This window comes from Alosa pseudoharengus, unplaced genomic scaffold (assembly GCF_046254945.1).
Source record: "Alosa pseudoharengus isolate Yale_2024_CS ecotype anadromous, Long Island Sound unplaced genomic scaffold, YU_APseudo_1.1 YU_APseudo_1.1_scf_8, whole genome shotgun sequence".
Taxonomy (NCBI): domain Eukaryota; kingdom Metazoa; phylum Chordata; class Actinopteri; order Clupeiformes; family Clupeidae; genus Alosa; species Alosa pseudoharengus.
Genome location: NW_027468870.1, coordinates 38817228 through 38835731, shown reverse-complemented (window position 1 = coordinate 38835731; position 18504 = coordinate 38817228). Strand labels below are relative to the sequence as shown.

The window sequence follows — 18504 nt, the reverse complement described above, 5'->3', positions numbered from 1 at the left end:
AAGAAAATTGAATAAATCAAACTGAACTATTTATTTCCACCGACTACTAACAAATTGTTCATAATTGGTGTTTTATGGCCCAAACATAATTTCAAATGACTCTGAATGCACTCTCTGTGATATGAAATACAAATCAAACTTAACTTACACATCTAAACACATCTACCAGCTGCTGCATCAGAGTAGACCTGAGTGAGGTAAAGCCATCATGCTAGCTATCAGCATAAAAAGCCTTACAGGAGGTCCAGGAAGTGAATGCAGTGAGAGGTCAGAAGCTGACAGACCCATCTGTGGACAAAGCTAAGGTGCTGCTGACAAGCTACTCATATCTCACAACATACAGGCTACTGTAACTGGTGAATATTCTTTTGGAAAACATGCATTTTAAGTTTTAAATTACTAAATGGTAGCATGATTACTTGATTGCCAAATGGACTTTGATGTACTACCATGTATTTCTTAAATAATTAGCAGATCTGAATTGTCCCTTTGAGATTTACTGAGATGAAAATGAACATATCAGAGATGGATCAATGACCTCACCTCCAACCCAAGCCAAAGCTTGCCTTACTATAGAAACGGTTCCTTAGCAACCTCAAGGAGTGGGCTCATATTTAAGGGTCTGGCAGTGATGTGTAACACACCTTTACCTAGTTGCCTGCTGTACCTCCATCCCCATCTGTACTAAGGATGCATGCACGGCCATTGCTGTGGTAAGTTTTCTTATTATCATTTCTTGCACAGGTTTATCATTGATTCCATGGCAGGCATGGCAAGAAGGAAATTATGCATTAACATTTGTGTATTGTTAGTTTTAATCTGTGTTGACCTATATGCAAGTTTACTGGGAGGTGGATTCATTTGAGATACAAAGCTTTCCCTGTAGTGAAGATGCATACTTATGGAGGTAATGATCCTTCTGTGTAATTATTCACTAACAGCCTACATTTTGTTTAAGATGAACAATACAAATTTCAAACTGTAAACAAACACTCAATATCATTGAGATTAATGTTCTGTCTCCGACTGGTCTATGATTTGGCTTCTACCTCTTATACATAAATGCCCTCTCAAATGACTTTTTATTCATGACTATTGACTATTTGTATTCACAGAGTTGTCTGCCCTGACACACGCAAGCTGGTATAGCACAGTCACTGGAGAACACCACCATGGGCTCCGCTTCCTCATCATATCGTCCACGAGCTCTCTACCTTGACGTAGATGGCAAAATGCAGAAGGCAAGTCCAGCTGCATAAATGACCAGCAGCTCAGTCATACTTACTCAAGAATTACACATTCTCTACTATTTTTATTATGGTTAATCACTTGCATATGGTATGCAGACAACATACTAACAACCTGGAACTTCCCTTCAAAGTACTTAATAAGAATCTTAGTAAAACAGACTGAAATAAGAACTCTGTCATTTGTCTTATTTTATTTCTGTACCAGTTTTTTCTGTAGATGTAGTGAGTTTGTGATATTACTGTTCACGGTACTTTTAGGTGATTTTTAGTCAACATTGCAGCCCTTATGATATCAGAGAACTTCTTTGTACTTCATCAAACATTGCAAGGTAACTGCACTCTCCTCATTACAATACCAGACTAATAGTAATGATGCACATCCTTCACATTAGACATACACAAACTTGTTTGGTTTGAATATGCTTCAAACCTTCAAATAACTGATTATTGTTGTAAATATAATTTGTAAACAATAATTAATGTCTAAAATATATTTAGCCAGCAATCAACAGTTCTGGGCAAGTGCTGACATAGGCTGCGATGGGAAATAATGCAACAGAGTTAGTGATAAATCATTAATGCTCAATGAAACAGTAAAAAGATTGAAAATGGAATACCAACTGCAGAATTATAGCAACTATTTTTCATCCTTCCTGAAAAGTTACAATATAACATTACATATCATTTACTATAAGCACACTCAAATGTTGGCTCACAAACAATGTGGTTCTTCATCATGACTTATTCTATGAATAATAGTATTTATCACTTCAATAACAAACTGCCTCGTTTTTAGTAAATACATTCTAATAGTAGCTTCTTTTACATCCGTGTAGGAACACAGCCATATCACTAGTTGATCCAGAAGGGGCCATGATTTCTATCTATCCCACCATGCCAACCAACTCTCCCAAGTGAGCAGCTATTTCTTTTTTTTCCACATATGTAATGCGATCCTTCACATGGTGCACTCAAAAATCCTTGATTTTTGCTCCGTTTCAACCCTCTCTGGTGAAATTTCACCAACTTAAGATTCTGATACCATCCTGGCAACATTCTGGACACTGTCCCCTAGCAAAATCCTGGATACCATCCTCCCAAAATCTTGGATGTTGCTAGGATGGTATCAGAATCATAAGTTGGCAAAATTGCACCATGATTGATTTCGCTGATCGCATCACATATGAAAGCTACATTCAACATCATAGAGTTCTCTGCTCACAATACACTGAATGCTTCTCCTTTCTCAGTTGTTTATATAAAGTAGTGCCACAGGCCACAAGTCAAGTCGGAGGTAAGATTAGACTCTTTACTCTATTCACTGTGGTTACTGTATATGCTCTTTAGTTCAATAGATTGTTAAGCCTATATGTCTATTGTATTTTTATTTCTACATTTCATTCAACATATTCACCGTTTATTCAACATGACCAATGTCTTGTACTTCTCTCCAGAGAAAGAAGATATGTTCCAGAACGTCTTGGCTCAGGTGGCAGAGCAATTCAGCAGGTAAAAAAGCTACTTTTTCCAGGGAATCATTAATGCAAAATGCTAAATGTATTCAACAGATAACTGTATGCTTGTATCACTGCTGATAAATATTTTGATTGTTATGTTATTTTTCTTCCTTCTTTTGTGTGGGAATGTGTCAGGGCCTTCAGGATCAATGAACTGAAAGCAGAAGTCACAAACCGATTGGCCATGCTTGAGAAGAGAGTTGAGTGTGAGTTTCTCTCTGCTAGGTGTCACCTGTGATAACTAGATCTATAGCAGCTAATAGTGTCACCTGTGATAAGTAGACCTATAGCAGCTAATAGTGTCACCTGTGATAAGTAGACCTATAGCAGCTAATAGTGTCACCTGTGATAACTAGACCCATAGCAGCTAATAGTGTCACCTGTGATAACTAGACCTATAGCAGCTAATAGTGTCACCTGTGATAACTAGACAAATAGCAGCTAATAGTTAAGCTGTGCAAAGGTGCAAAATTAGTTTCTTAAGCAGAGATACGGGTCCTAGCTTAAAGGCAAAGAGCAAAGTCAGTCTATGAGCAAAGTTCTCTTGCCTGAACTAACATCATGTAGCGTGAGACAGCTTTGAGCTGACCCACCTCTGTTTGTGCTTACAATCTCATTGTATTCAATTTGTAAAGTTATTAAGCCAGTTTTAGTTAGACTCTAGACACTTTGCCGAGCATTTCAATTAGGCCCCACTATGTCTTGCCTGTTTCTTTCAGTGGAAGGCCTAAAGGTGCTTGAGATTGAGAAATGCAAGAATGACCTCAGAAGGCTACGAGATGAAATGACTTCAAGGGGAGGGGGAAGGTAAAATGTTGATGGGCAAACAAAATCCACAATTTACACACACTTAATTGACAGACATGATTTAATGCAAAGTGGTTATCCCTCAACATATAGTTATAGTTATGGTATTTTTTCTCGCTTTTATTCAAAGCGAAATAAAATTGCAGCATCTTAGCTTTCAATATGCCCTTGCTAATATAGATATGTATCAGGTAAGTTTAATCCAATCTAAGCCTGAATCCACACTGGCAAATGGTGTAATGAAATGTGTGAATATACTTCATTAGTGTGCGTATTTGTGCGTACTCTGTGTAATGTCTCATCTCTTCTCTCAGAATGAATTGTGCCTGTAAATACAACTTCTCCGATGATGCCAAAAAACTGTCTCCCAGGCGTGACGTTCCGAGCTATCCAAAGGTAAATGAAAGCGTGAAAGTGAACTTGGACGTGAAATTTGTCATAAAGAGACAAGATCTCATGGTGTCATTTCCTTCTTTTGTTCACAGTACACGCTATCTCAAGAGACTATTGAGGCTCTGAAGAAACCCACATTTGACGTCTGGCACTGGGAGCATAATGAGGTCTTTTACTCAGCATGAATTGTCTCTGTGTGTTTGCAAGAATTGTTCGGGGTTGGGACACATTATCTTTTAGCGAAATCTTTAAATGTGAACCCCACAGAGACAGCAAGAGACTGCAAATGTACTCCAAAAATGACAGTAAATGTTCTGTTCTGTTCATTAATGATGTTGTTGTTGTTGTTGTTGCTGTTTGTAGATGCTAAGCTGTCTAGAGTACATGTACCATGACCTGGGGCTGGTGAAAGAGTTTAACATGAATCCAATCACACTGAAAAGATGGCTGGTAAAATATTCATTATGAAAAAAATCAACTTTACTGTTTACTCCACATATGGCATTAATTGTGTCACACTTCCATCATACAAACCTAGCATTGAAAATTGGACTGTTTCTGTGGATACACTGACTGTTAGAACAGTCTCCATGCACTCTGTCAGCCCATTGCTTGCTGTTAAACCCAATCTTACTTTTATGTCTTCTCTGTTTACAGCTGAGTATTCAGGAGCATTATCGTGAAAACCCCTTTCATAACTTCCGCCACTGTTTCTGCGTTAGCCAGATGATGTATGGAATGATTCATCTCACTAACCTTCTGGTGAGCCAATGTAAACATTATTATGCAGTCCTGATATACACATAATGATTTGACTGGCCTGTTAAATCTCTATAAACTGTGTGCCATTTGTTATTTAGGAAACACTCACAATGACAGACATGTGCATCCTCATGACAGCAGCAGTCTGCCATGATCTAGACCACCCAGGATATAATAACACGTATGTCACCAACCCTATATATACCCTATATATTATATATACCCTAACATCAGGGGCTGTCTTTTGACTTCATTTGTATAGTCTGTGTATATATTTGACATGTTAGACTTTAGACTTTGCCTGTCAATTAAAACGAGTGCCCTTGTACTTAGCTGAAGAATAATGATTAGTTGAAATGCATGTATTTAGTTTAATGTTAGGATGTTCATACCTGAATTCTTTCTTTAATCAGATATCAGATCAATGCACACACTGAGCTGGCTGTGCGCTACAATGACATCTCCCCTCTGGAGAACCATCACTGTGCAGTGGCTTTCCAGATCCTCTCACTGCCCGAGTGCAACATATTTTCCAACACCGAGCCAGAGGCTTTCAAGCAGATACGACAGGTCTGTGTCTACAAACAGTATTAACTTACTCAACTGTTAACAGAAACAATCTACCAAGCGATCAATAGTGTCTTGCCAATTTTCTGATCTTTTTCCAATATTTTATGCCATTATTCTAACCTAATAATGCTGTGCTCATTCATTGTTTTACAGGCTATAATTACTCTCATATTGGCCACTGATATGGCGAGGCATGGGGAGATACTTGATTCGTTTAAAAAGAAAGTGGATAACTTTGATTTCACCAATGAGGAGCATGTCAAATGTGTATGTATTCATATAGGTGTATGTTCACTACACGTTGCCCAATTACAATTTCTTACAGCCACTCCCTACAACAATCTCAACATAGGTCTTTTTGCGTTTCCTTCTGCAGCTGAAGATGGTTTTGATAAAGTGCTGTGACATCTCAAATGAAGTCAGGCCAACTGAAGTAGCTGAGCCATGGGTGGACTGTTTGCTTGAAGAATACTTTATGCAGGTAACTTCATGTATATCGTTCCTACAAAGGGTTACCTCCACATTTCTACCAATGTGTTATATGTAGGCTACAGCTGTGATGAGTAGGTTCATTGGGCTGGGGGGCAGGAAGCACTGATATCGCATGTTCAGTCGTGTGTGTTTTCTTCACCAGAGTGACAGAGAGAAATCTGAAGGGCTTCCAGTTGCTCCCTTCATGGACCGGGACAAGGTGACCAAACCCACCGCGCAGATCGGTTTCATCAAGTTTGTCTTGATACCCATGTTCGAGACAGTCATGAAGGTATGGAGGTCTGCTGTCTCAGATGTGCTGAATTTGCGGTGCTAGTGGGTGTTTTGTGGTCACATACTACTGCTTCCTCTCTTTGTCCCAGCTCTTCCCTCAGATTGAGGAAATTATGGTGCAACCTTTACGGGACTCCCGTGACCATTATGAAGAACTGAAAACGATTGACGACGCCATGACTGAGGTGGCAACACATTATTTCCAAACTCTCAGCTGATTTCAGTGACAGGTTGCTCTGTTTATGTGCATGTGTGATAGAGGAGGTTGCTACATTTTCTGCTAATGGTTCTTTCTTTTCTCTTTTCTCTTTTTTCTCTAGGCACAGAAGAAAAAGTCCGACAGTATGCCCCTGGGAGGAAAGAAAAAATAAAAACTATCTTCTACTTGTGTTTAAGTAAGTAGTGAGAAAATGTGTCCTGAATGTATTAGTATATACAATCTCAGTACAAACTAAGCATTTTCACAGCAATATCAGGTAAAATATAGATGCCCTCTCGACCCATAAGAATGTTACGAGATTTAATTGATGCAACTAATCTATAGATCTAATATGTGTTTATTTGAATATAATGTGCTGATATTAGATGTGAGAGTAATGCCCTTTATTTCCTGTGGATTACTTTTTCTAGTAAGTTATTTATTCTTTAGTCTTTATAACCTATTATATCTTCATAACATAGTTATTTTAGTTATTTCATCTTCTGATTTACTTGTTTCCTGCTGCCGTGCATCTGACTGCACAACCTTTTGTCCTTGAGTCCCTCCTCTCCCCTGACCCTTGCACGCTAGATAAGATTCTCTTCAGGTCACATGCTCTTGTTTGGAACCGTTTAGGTCACATTCCTGTGGTTCCTCTCTCTCCACAACCACAACATTATCATAGCTTGTGCTAGGCCTGTACTTTGTGTGGTTCTACCTTTGGCCAGCCACTGTGGCACCTCCCGTTAACCTCCAACGCTTGGATTTTCTTGCTCTGTAGGGGCTGTGCTTCACTGAGGATCCAGACTACAGTCTTAACTGACCTGTCCACGTCAGCTATAGCCACTGAGACCGATCTTGCAAAACATGTGAATTGTTCACACAACCTTATTCTATTCAGTAGAGGCCTTCCAGTTGTCTACAGGATCCAACGTGGCAGTTTGACTTCGAGTCGAGTATAGATGTATACATTCCAGTATAGATGTTAGAATGTTTGACTGTGACTTTTGATTCTGTTTAGTTTTTTTTTTTTGCTGCATACTTGTAATTTATACTTTCACAAACTGTTACCAAGAAAAACTACAGCTACACATACTCAGTAATACCAAACTTAAATCCTTGTGATCATTGTACAGTGTCAAATGTTTGATATATACAATGTTGTTATCACAGTATGGTGTAGATGAAATACACCATTTTGATTTCTACTAAGCACCATGGCATCCGTGCCTGTATGGCAACAAATAAACACATTTGTAATTCTGTATTAGGAGAATTCATTAAATAGCAGCTGACTTTTCATTTATGCTTCATTTGACACCTACTTTCTTATGAAAGCATAGCAACCCTATTTCCTTTCAGAAACCATACAAGTGCTGATAAGCGATTAAATGAAGGTTGTGCATTATCTCATAGAGGACACACTCAGATCAGAGCGTCGCCTAACATCCTCACATCCTCTCCTGTCAGCACAGCTCAGCGTGTCCCTGAGACCAAGTGTCAGAGGCACCTGTTCCGCTGTGTGTGTGTGTGTGTGTGAGTGAGTGTGTGTGAGTGTGTGTGTGTGTGTGATCTGGAAGTGTTCCTCTTGGTCACAGGTGAGAGCGACACCTCCACTTTAGAGGGCCTGCTATTGGCAGTGGATTTTAATCTGATGGCCCAAGGTGCAGGGGGGGACTAAAGTCACAAAGCAGCGCTGCTATGGAGGCACTTTATTTCTGTCCCTGTTGTGTTGTGTGCACAGATGGAGGAATAGGGACATGTCTCAAATGATTCTCTTTCAAAAGAGGGATGTGTGCTCTGCGTTGGTCTCCGTGTTTTCACCAGTGTCATTACCACTGCACATATTTCCATATTTCAGATTTAATGTGTTAGAAATTCATTGCATGTCTCTATACAGAAGATGAGAACTTTCATGCTACAAATTGCATAGTGGTTACATGGGGGACAGTGTTGTGATATTTAAGATCTACTTCTCAAAAATATCAATTTCAATTTATTGTGCTTATAGAGCGCCAAAACATTACACATGTATCATGGCGCTTTACAGAATGTAGACAATCAGAGAAAAAAAAGAAAAGAAAGGAAGAAAAGAAAAGATTGTCATTTATGTCATTATGTTTATTATTATGTCATTTATGTAAACAGACTTTGAATTTGTTTCCTATGTTTTGTAAATGATTCTCCCCAGTGTGTATAATATAGCATGAGGAAGAGAAGAATGTCAGATCTATATGCCTACGGTACTTGTTGTTTACCTACAAACAACATGTGTTTGCTGCTGTTCATTTATGCACAACACACACACACACACACACATACACATTCTCTGGTGTTTCACCTCCACGAGGAGCACATTTTCAGAACCTCCAGAGAGTCTGGGGTTTGAAATAGACACATGACACCAGCTCATATATCCTCAAGGTCACCCACAGCAGCCCACTGGGGTCAGATACAAGTGGTTCAGTCGCAGCACCCATCCCAACGCCCCCTCTCAAAGCCAAGAGGTGCTGAGCACTGCCAAGTATACCACGGCTTTGTTCCGCAAGCATGACTGGTTTAGGCGTTTTATTTTGAAGCCAAGATAACACAATTGCAGTAGCATTGAAAGTAGAGGCCGGTTTTCAGTTAACAAACACTATGTGTATATCTCTGAATGTCTGAAACAATGTCTGAAAGATAGATCCATATTTGCATGTCTGGATGTGTAAGATAACATAACAGTGATTTCCAGACCTTTGGCGTTTGCATGTGTTGCTTTACAAAGGGGGCTGGTTTGGGGTTGTGTGTCACTTCTGACCCTAGCCACTGTAGAGAGGGGCCCCTCTCTTGCCCAAATGAAAAGGGCTTTCAGGATGCGAGGGCCATCCATGGCAATCCCCATGCAAACTTTCAATCATGACAATCTTGGCAGTATGATGTCTGATTTCATTTTTTTAGTGTAGTCTTTGTCAACATCTCCAGATAACCATAACATTTCTGGATGGTGTTCATCAACAAGAGCAGGCAGTATCTTTGACAAAACACAAATAAGCTATCACTCAAGTTTTGCATGCACCATCAAAAAAGTAATTTGAAATTCATGTGCATTTTGTGTTCAGCTATACAATTCCCCAAATGCTGTTTCCATCTGTCAATGGAGTGATCATGTTGTAGGACATAGATAAATCAGTGCGCATAGAAAACATTGATGTAAGGCAGCCCTCTAGCTGCGAAAAACAGCATCATTGCAAACCGCCTTTAATTTCAGTTGTACCTAGCATTTTGCCAAAATGAAAGCAAACGCCTTTGCAGAAAACAAAATGTGGCGACAGTATGTATGATTTGTAGTCCTATGTTGCCAAGAAAAGCATTTTGGTGAATGTAAGGAAATTATCACAAGAAAGATGAAAAAGCCACACAATTGCCCCAGGCGGAGCGAACGCCAAACCTACTGGCACAGACTGAATCACGCAGCTTAAATAAGCCAAAGATAAGATAGGTTTGGTAAAAATGGACATTAAAGTGATTCGTTTTTTTTTTTTTGTATGTCCATCATATAATTAGTTAATTTACATTCTGTGGTATTCTCTTACATCTGTGTTTTTCATGGGGAAATATTTCCCAGGGCGATGTTCCTTTAAGAAGTAGCCCCCCACTCAAGCACTTGAGTCTCGGCAGTCAGGAAAGTTGGTTTGAACTTCCGAGGAAGTAATGGGACTTCAAGAAGGGGACAATGGGGGGAAAGCTGACTTGATAAAACAAGTATATTATTGTTACATGTCGTCTCATATCGCATCATCTCGCGTCTTAGATTTTTGAACACTTGGATTTTTAATTTTGGATTGAGTCGGAACTCTAAACAACGGAGTGATATTCAACACTTAAACGACAGGAACGGCTGTGGCTGTGGCAGACCTCTTTAAGATTTCCATTTTACCTTTGTGTTTTGCTATTAAAGAGAACACACGTTGCGGAGATATGTTTTGTAGCTGCGTTAAATGAGTTTGCTGGAATTCCCCAGAGGTTTTGGAATGTACGCACGACAGAATTTGTCAGCCCTACTTACGATTTTGTTCCTTATTTTTACATTATTTTTAACGGTAGGTATTTGCACAGACCTTAAAGTATTAGTTCGTTTAAGTGATGGGCAAATTACAGAGGAAACTCTGGAGGCAGACAGTGAGAGGGATGTTATCACTGTGGAATTCAAGCAAGGAGATGGCACTCTCATAACAGTCTTGGCTGACTTTAAACGGGTGAGTGTTGATATCGTCTTCGTTTAATAATAGCCTACATTTTAGATTGTACCCCATACCTTGTGAATACTTCATAGTTCATCATAGTTTTATATGGTTTCTAGCTTCCACTGAATCGCAGTATATTTAGTGGTTTTTGGCGTGAAATAGCGCAACTCAACGTAGACTGCAATTCATTATCTTAATAATTATGAATAATCTAAGGTTGTGTGGACAGGTTATTTTATATTCAGGTTGAGTGTTTTCTTTCACTTCTCCAAGGAATTGAGCTGCGTAATAGCGCTCTTAATAGCTCGTGAAAGACATTTTGTGATAACTTTAATAAGCAGCATCAAATGCAATGCCGACACAGAAATGACTCAGTTCGTAAAATACTAACTTATAAGTTACATAGCTATTCATCTGCGAATACAACCAAGCTCTAAATTGTATGTGATATAGCCTAGAATCTATTAGTCTCCACTGGGAAGAAGAGTGAGGCTCTCTCAAATACCAGGCCTACTGTATGCATGAAGAGCATCTTGTCTTCTGCCAGAGCTCGTCAACTCAATTTAGGGGCCTGCCTCTTTCCATGTGCTTCCAATCACCGCTTTCCACTTTTTTCCACTTTTTTCCGCTTTCCACTTTTTTTTTCTGTGGAAAAATAGATAAAGGAGTAGGCATATGGGCCACCACCAAGTGGCAAGTAAGGCAGCATTCACTTGTGCAAAAAATTGCAAATGGCCAATTATGAAGACAAATTACTTGATGAACAACTTGCTAACAATATTTCGAATGCCCTATCAACAACATGGTTGCTGTATGCGCAGCTTACTCACCTGGGTATGAAACAGGGCAAATAAGTTGCACTACATCCTTCCACGTTGAACCCTCCGAGTCTTTGTAGGCCTATTATTTTCACATTATCTGTCAGCAAGTGTGATTTACGATGCAACGTCGGGCGCTGTGAAACACTAGGGAGCTTGTGCCGTGCAGGTCAGGTTAGATTTGACCCCCAAACCTCCCCACCGCACATTCCCCAACAAATACACAAGCATTATATTTCTCACTTTCCCTGAGGTTACCCATGCCTGTGCCTGACTCAGCGTCTCGAGTGTTATTAGGCCATCGTGTCATAGGTCCATGTACTTATATGTACATTCATGTCTTTCTTTATACAATTTACATTTTGGAATATCTTCCAGTCTGGACAGTGGACATGATCACTTCTTGATGCCTGCTGCTGCTACTAATGCCAGAAATTCAACATGTTATGACGCTGATCATTAGGCGACTGAAATGAAAAGACTACTATTGGCCAATAAAGAAGCTCTGTTGGAACATTTGAGCATTTGTTCCCTTTTCAAGGCGCTTGGGCTTGCATATGTGTGGTATGCGTGTGGGTCAGTGGGTTAGTTAGGGGATCAGCTGATTGATGCAGACCTCTGCTGGAGGCGGAGCGGTCAGACAGCAGGTTCACATTTCTGGGTCTTGTCCTGCGTCACGAACAACCCATTTTAGCTGAGTAGGTCAGATTGCACTTTTATTGTGAAACTCAAAGCTGTTGAATGCCTGCCATGTTATGAGCAATTTGAGGTTAAACCTTTTCACAATAATCTACTCTATGAGTTAGCAGGTTAACTTTGGTCTATTAAGTTTAAAGGGTATTTCCTAACCGCCTGCTACCACAGATGACCGGTGTCTATTACTTTGCCAGCTTCGGAGTTATTTTAGATTATTTAGAATCTAAACTAACAACAAAACAGTAAAAAATATACTTCTGAATTGCGGTAGTGAAATTGTTGATATGTTTAGTTAGCATCCATGGAATAAATTGGATTAGGTCCAACCAGTTGGTCATTATTAAAGAATACTGTAGATCCTTTTAGGACTTTTTACTTACCGACCATGTTGTAATGGTCTATTTGGTAACAATAACCTACTGTCTAGGTTATGATATAGTGTTTACTGTGTTCAGTGACTCATTCTGAGGTTAAGGAGAGATGGCTGGCAAGGCCTGCATTGCTTGTTAGTCTATTCTCCTCTCATCCTTCATTCCTATCATCATTCTATGTTCTTCATAGCATGTGAAGATCTTCCGTGCCCTTGTTCTTGGGGAACCGGAGCGGGGCCAGACGCAGTACCAAGCCCTCTGCTTCATCACACACCTCGACCCTCGCGAGTTCATCCCCACTGAATCCATGGCCAGGCTCCGACAAGTGAGTCACCTCACCTGAGGAGTGAAATCTTGCTCTAGACATGGGTGGGGCATGGAGCACGGACTTAATCCCCACACCCTTATAATCAACACCTGTAAAATCCCTTCCATTCTTTTCCTGTCGTCTAGAAAAACTCCCACGTGGTGCGCTCGGCCGACGAGAGCCGGGGTCCAGAGCAGCTCAGCATGGATGTGGCCGTCAACCTGACCCAGGCCTGGCAACTGAGCGCCCACATCCGCAACGTCTGTGGCGAGGCCCAGCAGGCCTACACCAGCCAGGCAGATGTGACCCGCTGGACTGGGAGAGGTGGGTAGTGCCTCCATTTGCCTTGGGATGAATACAGTCCTTCTAGTTCCAGGAGTATGGGCTTTGTTGACACATGCACAGAGTTCAGTGTGTAGTAGTTGTTGTTGCAGTGCAGTAAGTTTGGCCTTTAGATATGAATCTCTCCCTATTAAATAGTGACCATCATTTTGCTCAAAGGTTTGAAGGAAGTATAGGTGAGCACAATAGCCTATCAAACCACACCCTTCCCTTCTCTGCCTCTAAAGCAACAGCTTGCAATGGCTTGCATCCTGTATGGCTCAGTCTGACATCTTGATTGGCTGGAATACTGTATTGTTCAGTCTGACATCTTGATTGGCTGGAATACTGTATTGTTCAGTCTGACATCTTGATTGGCTGGAATACTGTATGGCTCAGTCTGACATCTTGATTGGCTGGAAGACTGTATTGTTCAGTCTGAGAGTTTCTTACGCCCCCCGCTACTTTATTTGTTTCCCATTTGGAGTCAGGATTGTGTATTAACACCGTATTGTTTTAAAAAGGGCACACATTTCATTTCATTTCTCGATCCCACACCATCTCTCTCTCCCACTCACTACCTGTCTCTTCGCTGTCCTGTCCTATAGAGGCAAAAAAGCCCCAAAATATATATATACATATTTAAAATTGTGTATTAAATGAGAATCACAGACTACACCTTTAAGCAAGTATGTTTTGTTATTCCCTGCAGGACTGCAGAGATCCATGTTTGAGGTCCAGCCCTCCGATCCAGATGTGCCCACTCCACCGGCCTGCTCAGTGGCCACAGGCCTGTGGGAGCCCTGCCTGTGCTCGTACCGCCTGAGTCTGGAGTGGTACCCCTGCCTGCTCAAGTACTGCCGCGGCAGAGGCCCCAGCCCCTACAAGTGCGGCATCCGGAGCTGCAGCAAGAGCTTCCGTTTCAGCTTCCACACGCCACACAGACAGCTCTGCCTCTGGGACGAGGAGGCGTAGGAAGCTGTGCCCGCGCCCAGCCTGCGGAGGAACAGTGCCCAGCCGTATGCCCATATGTTCACATGCCAAGTGTGCAAAGCTCGAGATGTTCTCCTCCTCACCAACAGTCGAGATATATTTTTTTTCTCTGAATCTGTGAACGTCAAAAGATGTGTGCCTTTCTGACACGCTGTGTGTGCGTGCTCCAGAGCCAGAGTATGTGGAAGACGGTGTCACGGGGACCCGTCCCACTCACTGTGTTAAGGGATAATTAGTATGCTGTGCAGTGGTGTCATGATCTAGTGACCAGTGGTCCCAAAGTCCCATGCTGGATGCCTTGACCCCCGAGGACCTGCCGGTCTCTTAGTTTGACTTTCTTACATATGCAGTTTTTTTTTAATTATTGTTATTATTATTATTATTATTGTTATTGTATTATTTATGAACAACAGTAGCTGGTTAGATATCCATGAAGCTAAAAATATCTTTATAGCACTAAAATAAACAAGTTTGGATTAGATTATCTGATTGGAAACTTCAGATCACAACTTGGTCGTAGCACTCGCAGTGAACCTGTACCTCATACAAGTGTCTTTTTTTTGTTCAGTTTCATAATGATCATAATTGACATTTACAATTACACACACTGCCCTGCCTTAAGTATGCTGGCCCACTATGGCATGCTGGGCTTTAAGCCTCACAGTATATGAAATGTATTCTCAGTGCCTTTGTCCTAGGGCCCTCACTTGTTTTTACAGAGGTGCTTGAGCTGTTTTGCCACCAGCTGATCTTGTTATGCTTGGGTAGTGAGGCATTCTGTGCTAGATGTGTCTCTGGTGTTAAATGTTAATTCAATGTGTTATATTGAGGTTGATAAAATGTTGTCCTTTGTAAAGGTTATTATTGACTGAGATTATTCACGCCAGTTGAAAATGCTACATACCCCAGACTTGGGTATTAGACCTAGGTGTCTATGTTCAGGTAACCGTCCCTCAAAGGGTGTCCGTTTTTGCACCGTATCCTTTGATTTAAAGATGTTTTTTTCATATGTAGACATGTTGCACGCATCTGTTGACACTCACAGACAGAATGTCCCTGTTGGATGGTAATGGGACGTGTAGTAGATGTCCAGGGGTTTCTCTACATTGTTTGTATGCCCTATTGTCATCACTACTGGTGATCATATTCACCATTAATGACATGAACGTGATGCTAATATTACTGTGAACTGACACAAGCCAAATATGGTCCAAGTTGCAACATACGTGTATGTAGAATATTGAGATATAAATCTTTAACTATTTTTTTACAACTAAATCTAAGGGTATTACCTGCATTTGTGATGGTTAAATAAAATGCTGTTCTTACAAAGATTGTTCTGGCTTATTTGAGAAATTGCTGTATTACACTAAGTAGGCATACTTCTCACCCACACAAGTGATGTCTCAACACACTACACTACTCCCATATGTCTGCAGTGAGGGCCAGGGGCTGTTGTTTGTGTTTCTGATTTATAGCTGAATACTGCCCTCTGGTGGTTCAATGTTGTAATTTGTATTTGAGACCATGGACAATATGCACTTGTAACAACAATCTGCATTAATTGGCATTGTGTAGGTTTTTGTAGGCAGTTAGCCTTGGACTCCTCTTCAGATTAATTTTGATGGTTAATAGCCATGTGAAACAGATAGACACACCTGTCGTTTCCTCTAGCTGTACAGGGTATGCACTAGGCCCGTGCAGGCTAGTTCAGTGCTCTAGATCGGAACCCTCCACAAAAATGTGAGAAAAGCTCTCACAGCAAATCACCAACCATATGACCACAACACACAACTCGGCATGCTTGCCAACTGCGCTATTGTTCCTGCTGGGTTTGTTGCATGCCTTTTCAATATAGCTACCTCGCTAGTTTTAGATCATAACTCCTTATTTTTGTTGGTTGTATGCACACTTGTCAAGTCAAGTCAACTTTATTTATATAGCGCTTTGGACATTTGTGTGTTTCTTTGACTACCAAAAGGATTACAGACATTCATAGGTTTTTATTCCTTATGTAAACAAACACTCACTACACCTGTGTTCTTATGGTTTCTAACAATCTTTTTACAACTCTTATGATGTGTTTTAGAACTTTGTATTTTTAAGCCTTTTTAGCATATTCTTATTTCTTCTTATTCTGTTTTATTTTATGTTTATTTTTATTTTTTATTTTGTCCACCATGCTTTTACACAATACTGCTTCCTATTCTCTGATGGTGTAAAGCACATTGAATTGCCTTTGTGTATGAAATGCCCTATATAAATAAACTTGCCTTGCCTATTTAGTGTAACAAGGATAAAAGTAGGCCTACAAACTTTTATTCACTCCAATGAACATGAGAGCTACACTGTATCTCAGTGAAAGGGGCAGATCCATGGTATTCACGCTATCTTAAATAAATCACTGTGCTACAGTCCCAAAAGCACTAAGCTATAGCCTATATGGCAAATACCCAGCACAGAGACCAGCTAGACATGCATAAACACTTAAGAACAAAACTGGTTCTTACATTGTAAGTGGAGGTGTTATTTTCACTTCCTTTTCTCTGTTTTTCATCATTAATGATAATGCCTGTACTATGGCCTGCACACCAATACAAAGCCATTATGTTGCATCAGCAGAACAGCCATTTGCTGTTATTTCACATAAATTGAATTGCGTAACAAATGTATGCAAATGACTACAGTCATCTAAAATTGACGGTGTGTTCATTAAAATCACTGTTACTTCTCTACTGAAACATTTTACTCTCAAATACAGGTGGGTCTCAAATAATTTAAATATTGTGGAAAAGTTCACCCCCCCCCCCCCCCTTATTTAGTTCAAGATATTTCATATATTCTAGATTTCAAGCCATTTTTTGTTTTGATCTTGATTACGGCTTACAGCTAATGAAAACCAAAAATGAGTATCAATAAAGAGGTTATACAGAAAAGTCTACCTTTTGAAAAGAATGAGCTAATCTGACTCATCTGAAATAGTTCATTTATACACTCAATACTTGTCGGGCTGCTTTTGCACAAATGTGGTGCAGTATTTCACTTCCACAATCTAGAATATATGAAAGATACAGTTTTTGAACTAAATTAGGGGGACAAAATGAACTTTTCCATGATATTCAAATTTTTTGAGACCCACCTGCATACTATATGCAAATAAGTGTATTCAACTGTCACAACTAGTAAATAATAAAAATCTATACTGTATGTTGTTATTCCAAGAGAGACATGCATCAAAGTTTATGAATAACAAGTGACAGGATCTCCCGTGATGTAAAACCATTTGTGCTTTCCAGTCATCTGAACACTGAAGGTGTTAGTGCTGTCACTGACATCTGGGATGATGCTGAAATGTGGTGCATTCCACTACTGAGGAGGGTGGCATGATATGAAGCATTCTGTGACATGCAGTGGGTACAGGTGTGCAGATAGGAGTGTCAAGAAAGTAGCTGTAGCCCTCTTAAATGCCCAGAAAGCACAGGTAATGTCCACCAACCTCATCACAGTTTCATAGCACCATTGATATTTCACATAACAATGAGGGACCCCTTTGGAGATGAATAACCCACATCCTTGGTGTGCTGTTTATGGGCTTTATCTCTGAAAAAGAATATTGATGTCACCAAAACACAATGACACAAATAGGAAGACTGTCACAACCAGTAAATAATAACAGCCTTGAACTGATACTGGAAGTAAGGAAAACCACATAGAAGATACAAAGTTATTTTCACAATATCCCTGAGCTTTAGTTTTGAATAATGATATAAGGATTATTTTTAGGTAGGTAACAGCCACCAACTTGGTTTTATAGCCCACCATTCATATTCAGCATGACAAAGATCACTTTGGGAGATGAGTAACCCACACACTCTGGTGTGCTGGTTATGGGCCTATTTCTGCAGAAGGATATTCAAGTCACCAGAAAACAATGACAGGCTGGTACATTAAGCCTGCTATTTGTCAGATAGGAAAACCGAAAAGACTTCAACTGATACTAGAGGTAAAGAAAACATCATGTAGAGGCTACAGTGTTATACTGACAGTGTCCCTGAGCATTGCTTTGGTTTTGAATAAAATTCAAGAATGATGATTGATCAGGATGTTATCTTATGTTATACTACTCATTACTACTACCACCACTATTTTACTGTGTGTGTGTTATGACATGCAGTAATCTATAGTAATCTTAGTGTGCTTAACTGTACAATTTATTATGAAAATCACCTAGTTTTCAATAATAGTGATAATGTGCTAGGATAAAGTGCAGTTTTTCTTAATTGTTTTTTTAAGAACAACTGTGTACTTTAGATTCAATTTGCAACATAATGTGGCTGTAAACAAGCCTAGGAATGAGAGCTGCATCTGTACACAATAATCTCTCTGATAATGCAAATACAAGCCATGTGAGTCAACTGATACATCAGGTGGCCATGGAGCATGCACCCAGCGTCAGGCGCACTCAGTCCCTGTGCAGAGAGCCAGAGCAGGATAGGAACACACCTAGAG

General features: G+C 40.1%; 2 protein-coding genes across 2 annotated transcripts; both read left to right on the top strand.

Moving 5' to 3' along the window:
* Positions 1-1172: 1172 nt before the first annotated feature.
* Positions 1173-7528, top strand: pde9ab (phosphodiesterase 9ab). Its single transcript, XM_076274391.1, has 19 exons — positions 1173-1241; positions 1509-1579; positions 2087-2164; positions 2501-2544; positions 2705-2759; positions 2903-2973; positions 3487-3574; positions 3889-3970; positions 4060-4134; positions 4331-4417; positions 4625-4729; positions 4828-4910; positions 5143-5299; positions 5453-5566; positions 5676-5780; positions 5934-6062; positions 6154-6249; positions 6385-6459; positions 7045-7528. The coding sequence occupies exons 1-18, from the start codon at positions 1173-1175 to the stop codon at positions 6433-6435; spliced, it is 1560 nt and encodes a 519-aa protein (XP_076130506.1). The 3' UTR covers positions 6436-6459; positions 7045-7528.
* Positions 7529-9963: 2435 nt separating this feature from the next.
* Positions 9964-15379, top strand: oafb (OAF homolog b (Drosophila)). The gene is made up of 4 exons (XM_076274392.1): positions 9964-10501; positions 12565-12699; positions 12828-13005; positions 13715-15379. Exons 1-4 carry the CDS (start codon positions 10244-10246, stop codon positions 13975-13977), a joined length of 834 nt encoding a protein of 277 aa, XP_076130507.1. The 5' UTR covers positions 9964-10243; the 3' UTR covers positions 13978-15379.
* Positions 15380-18504: the final 3125 nt, after the last annotated feature.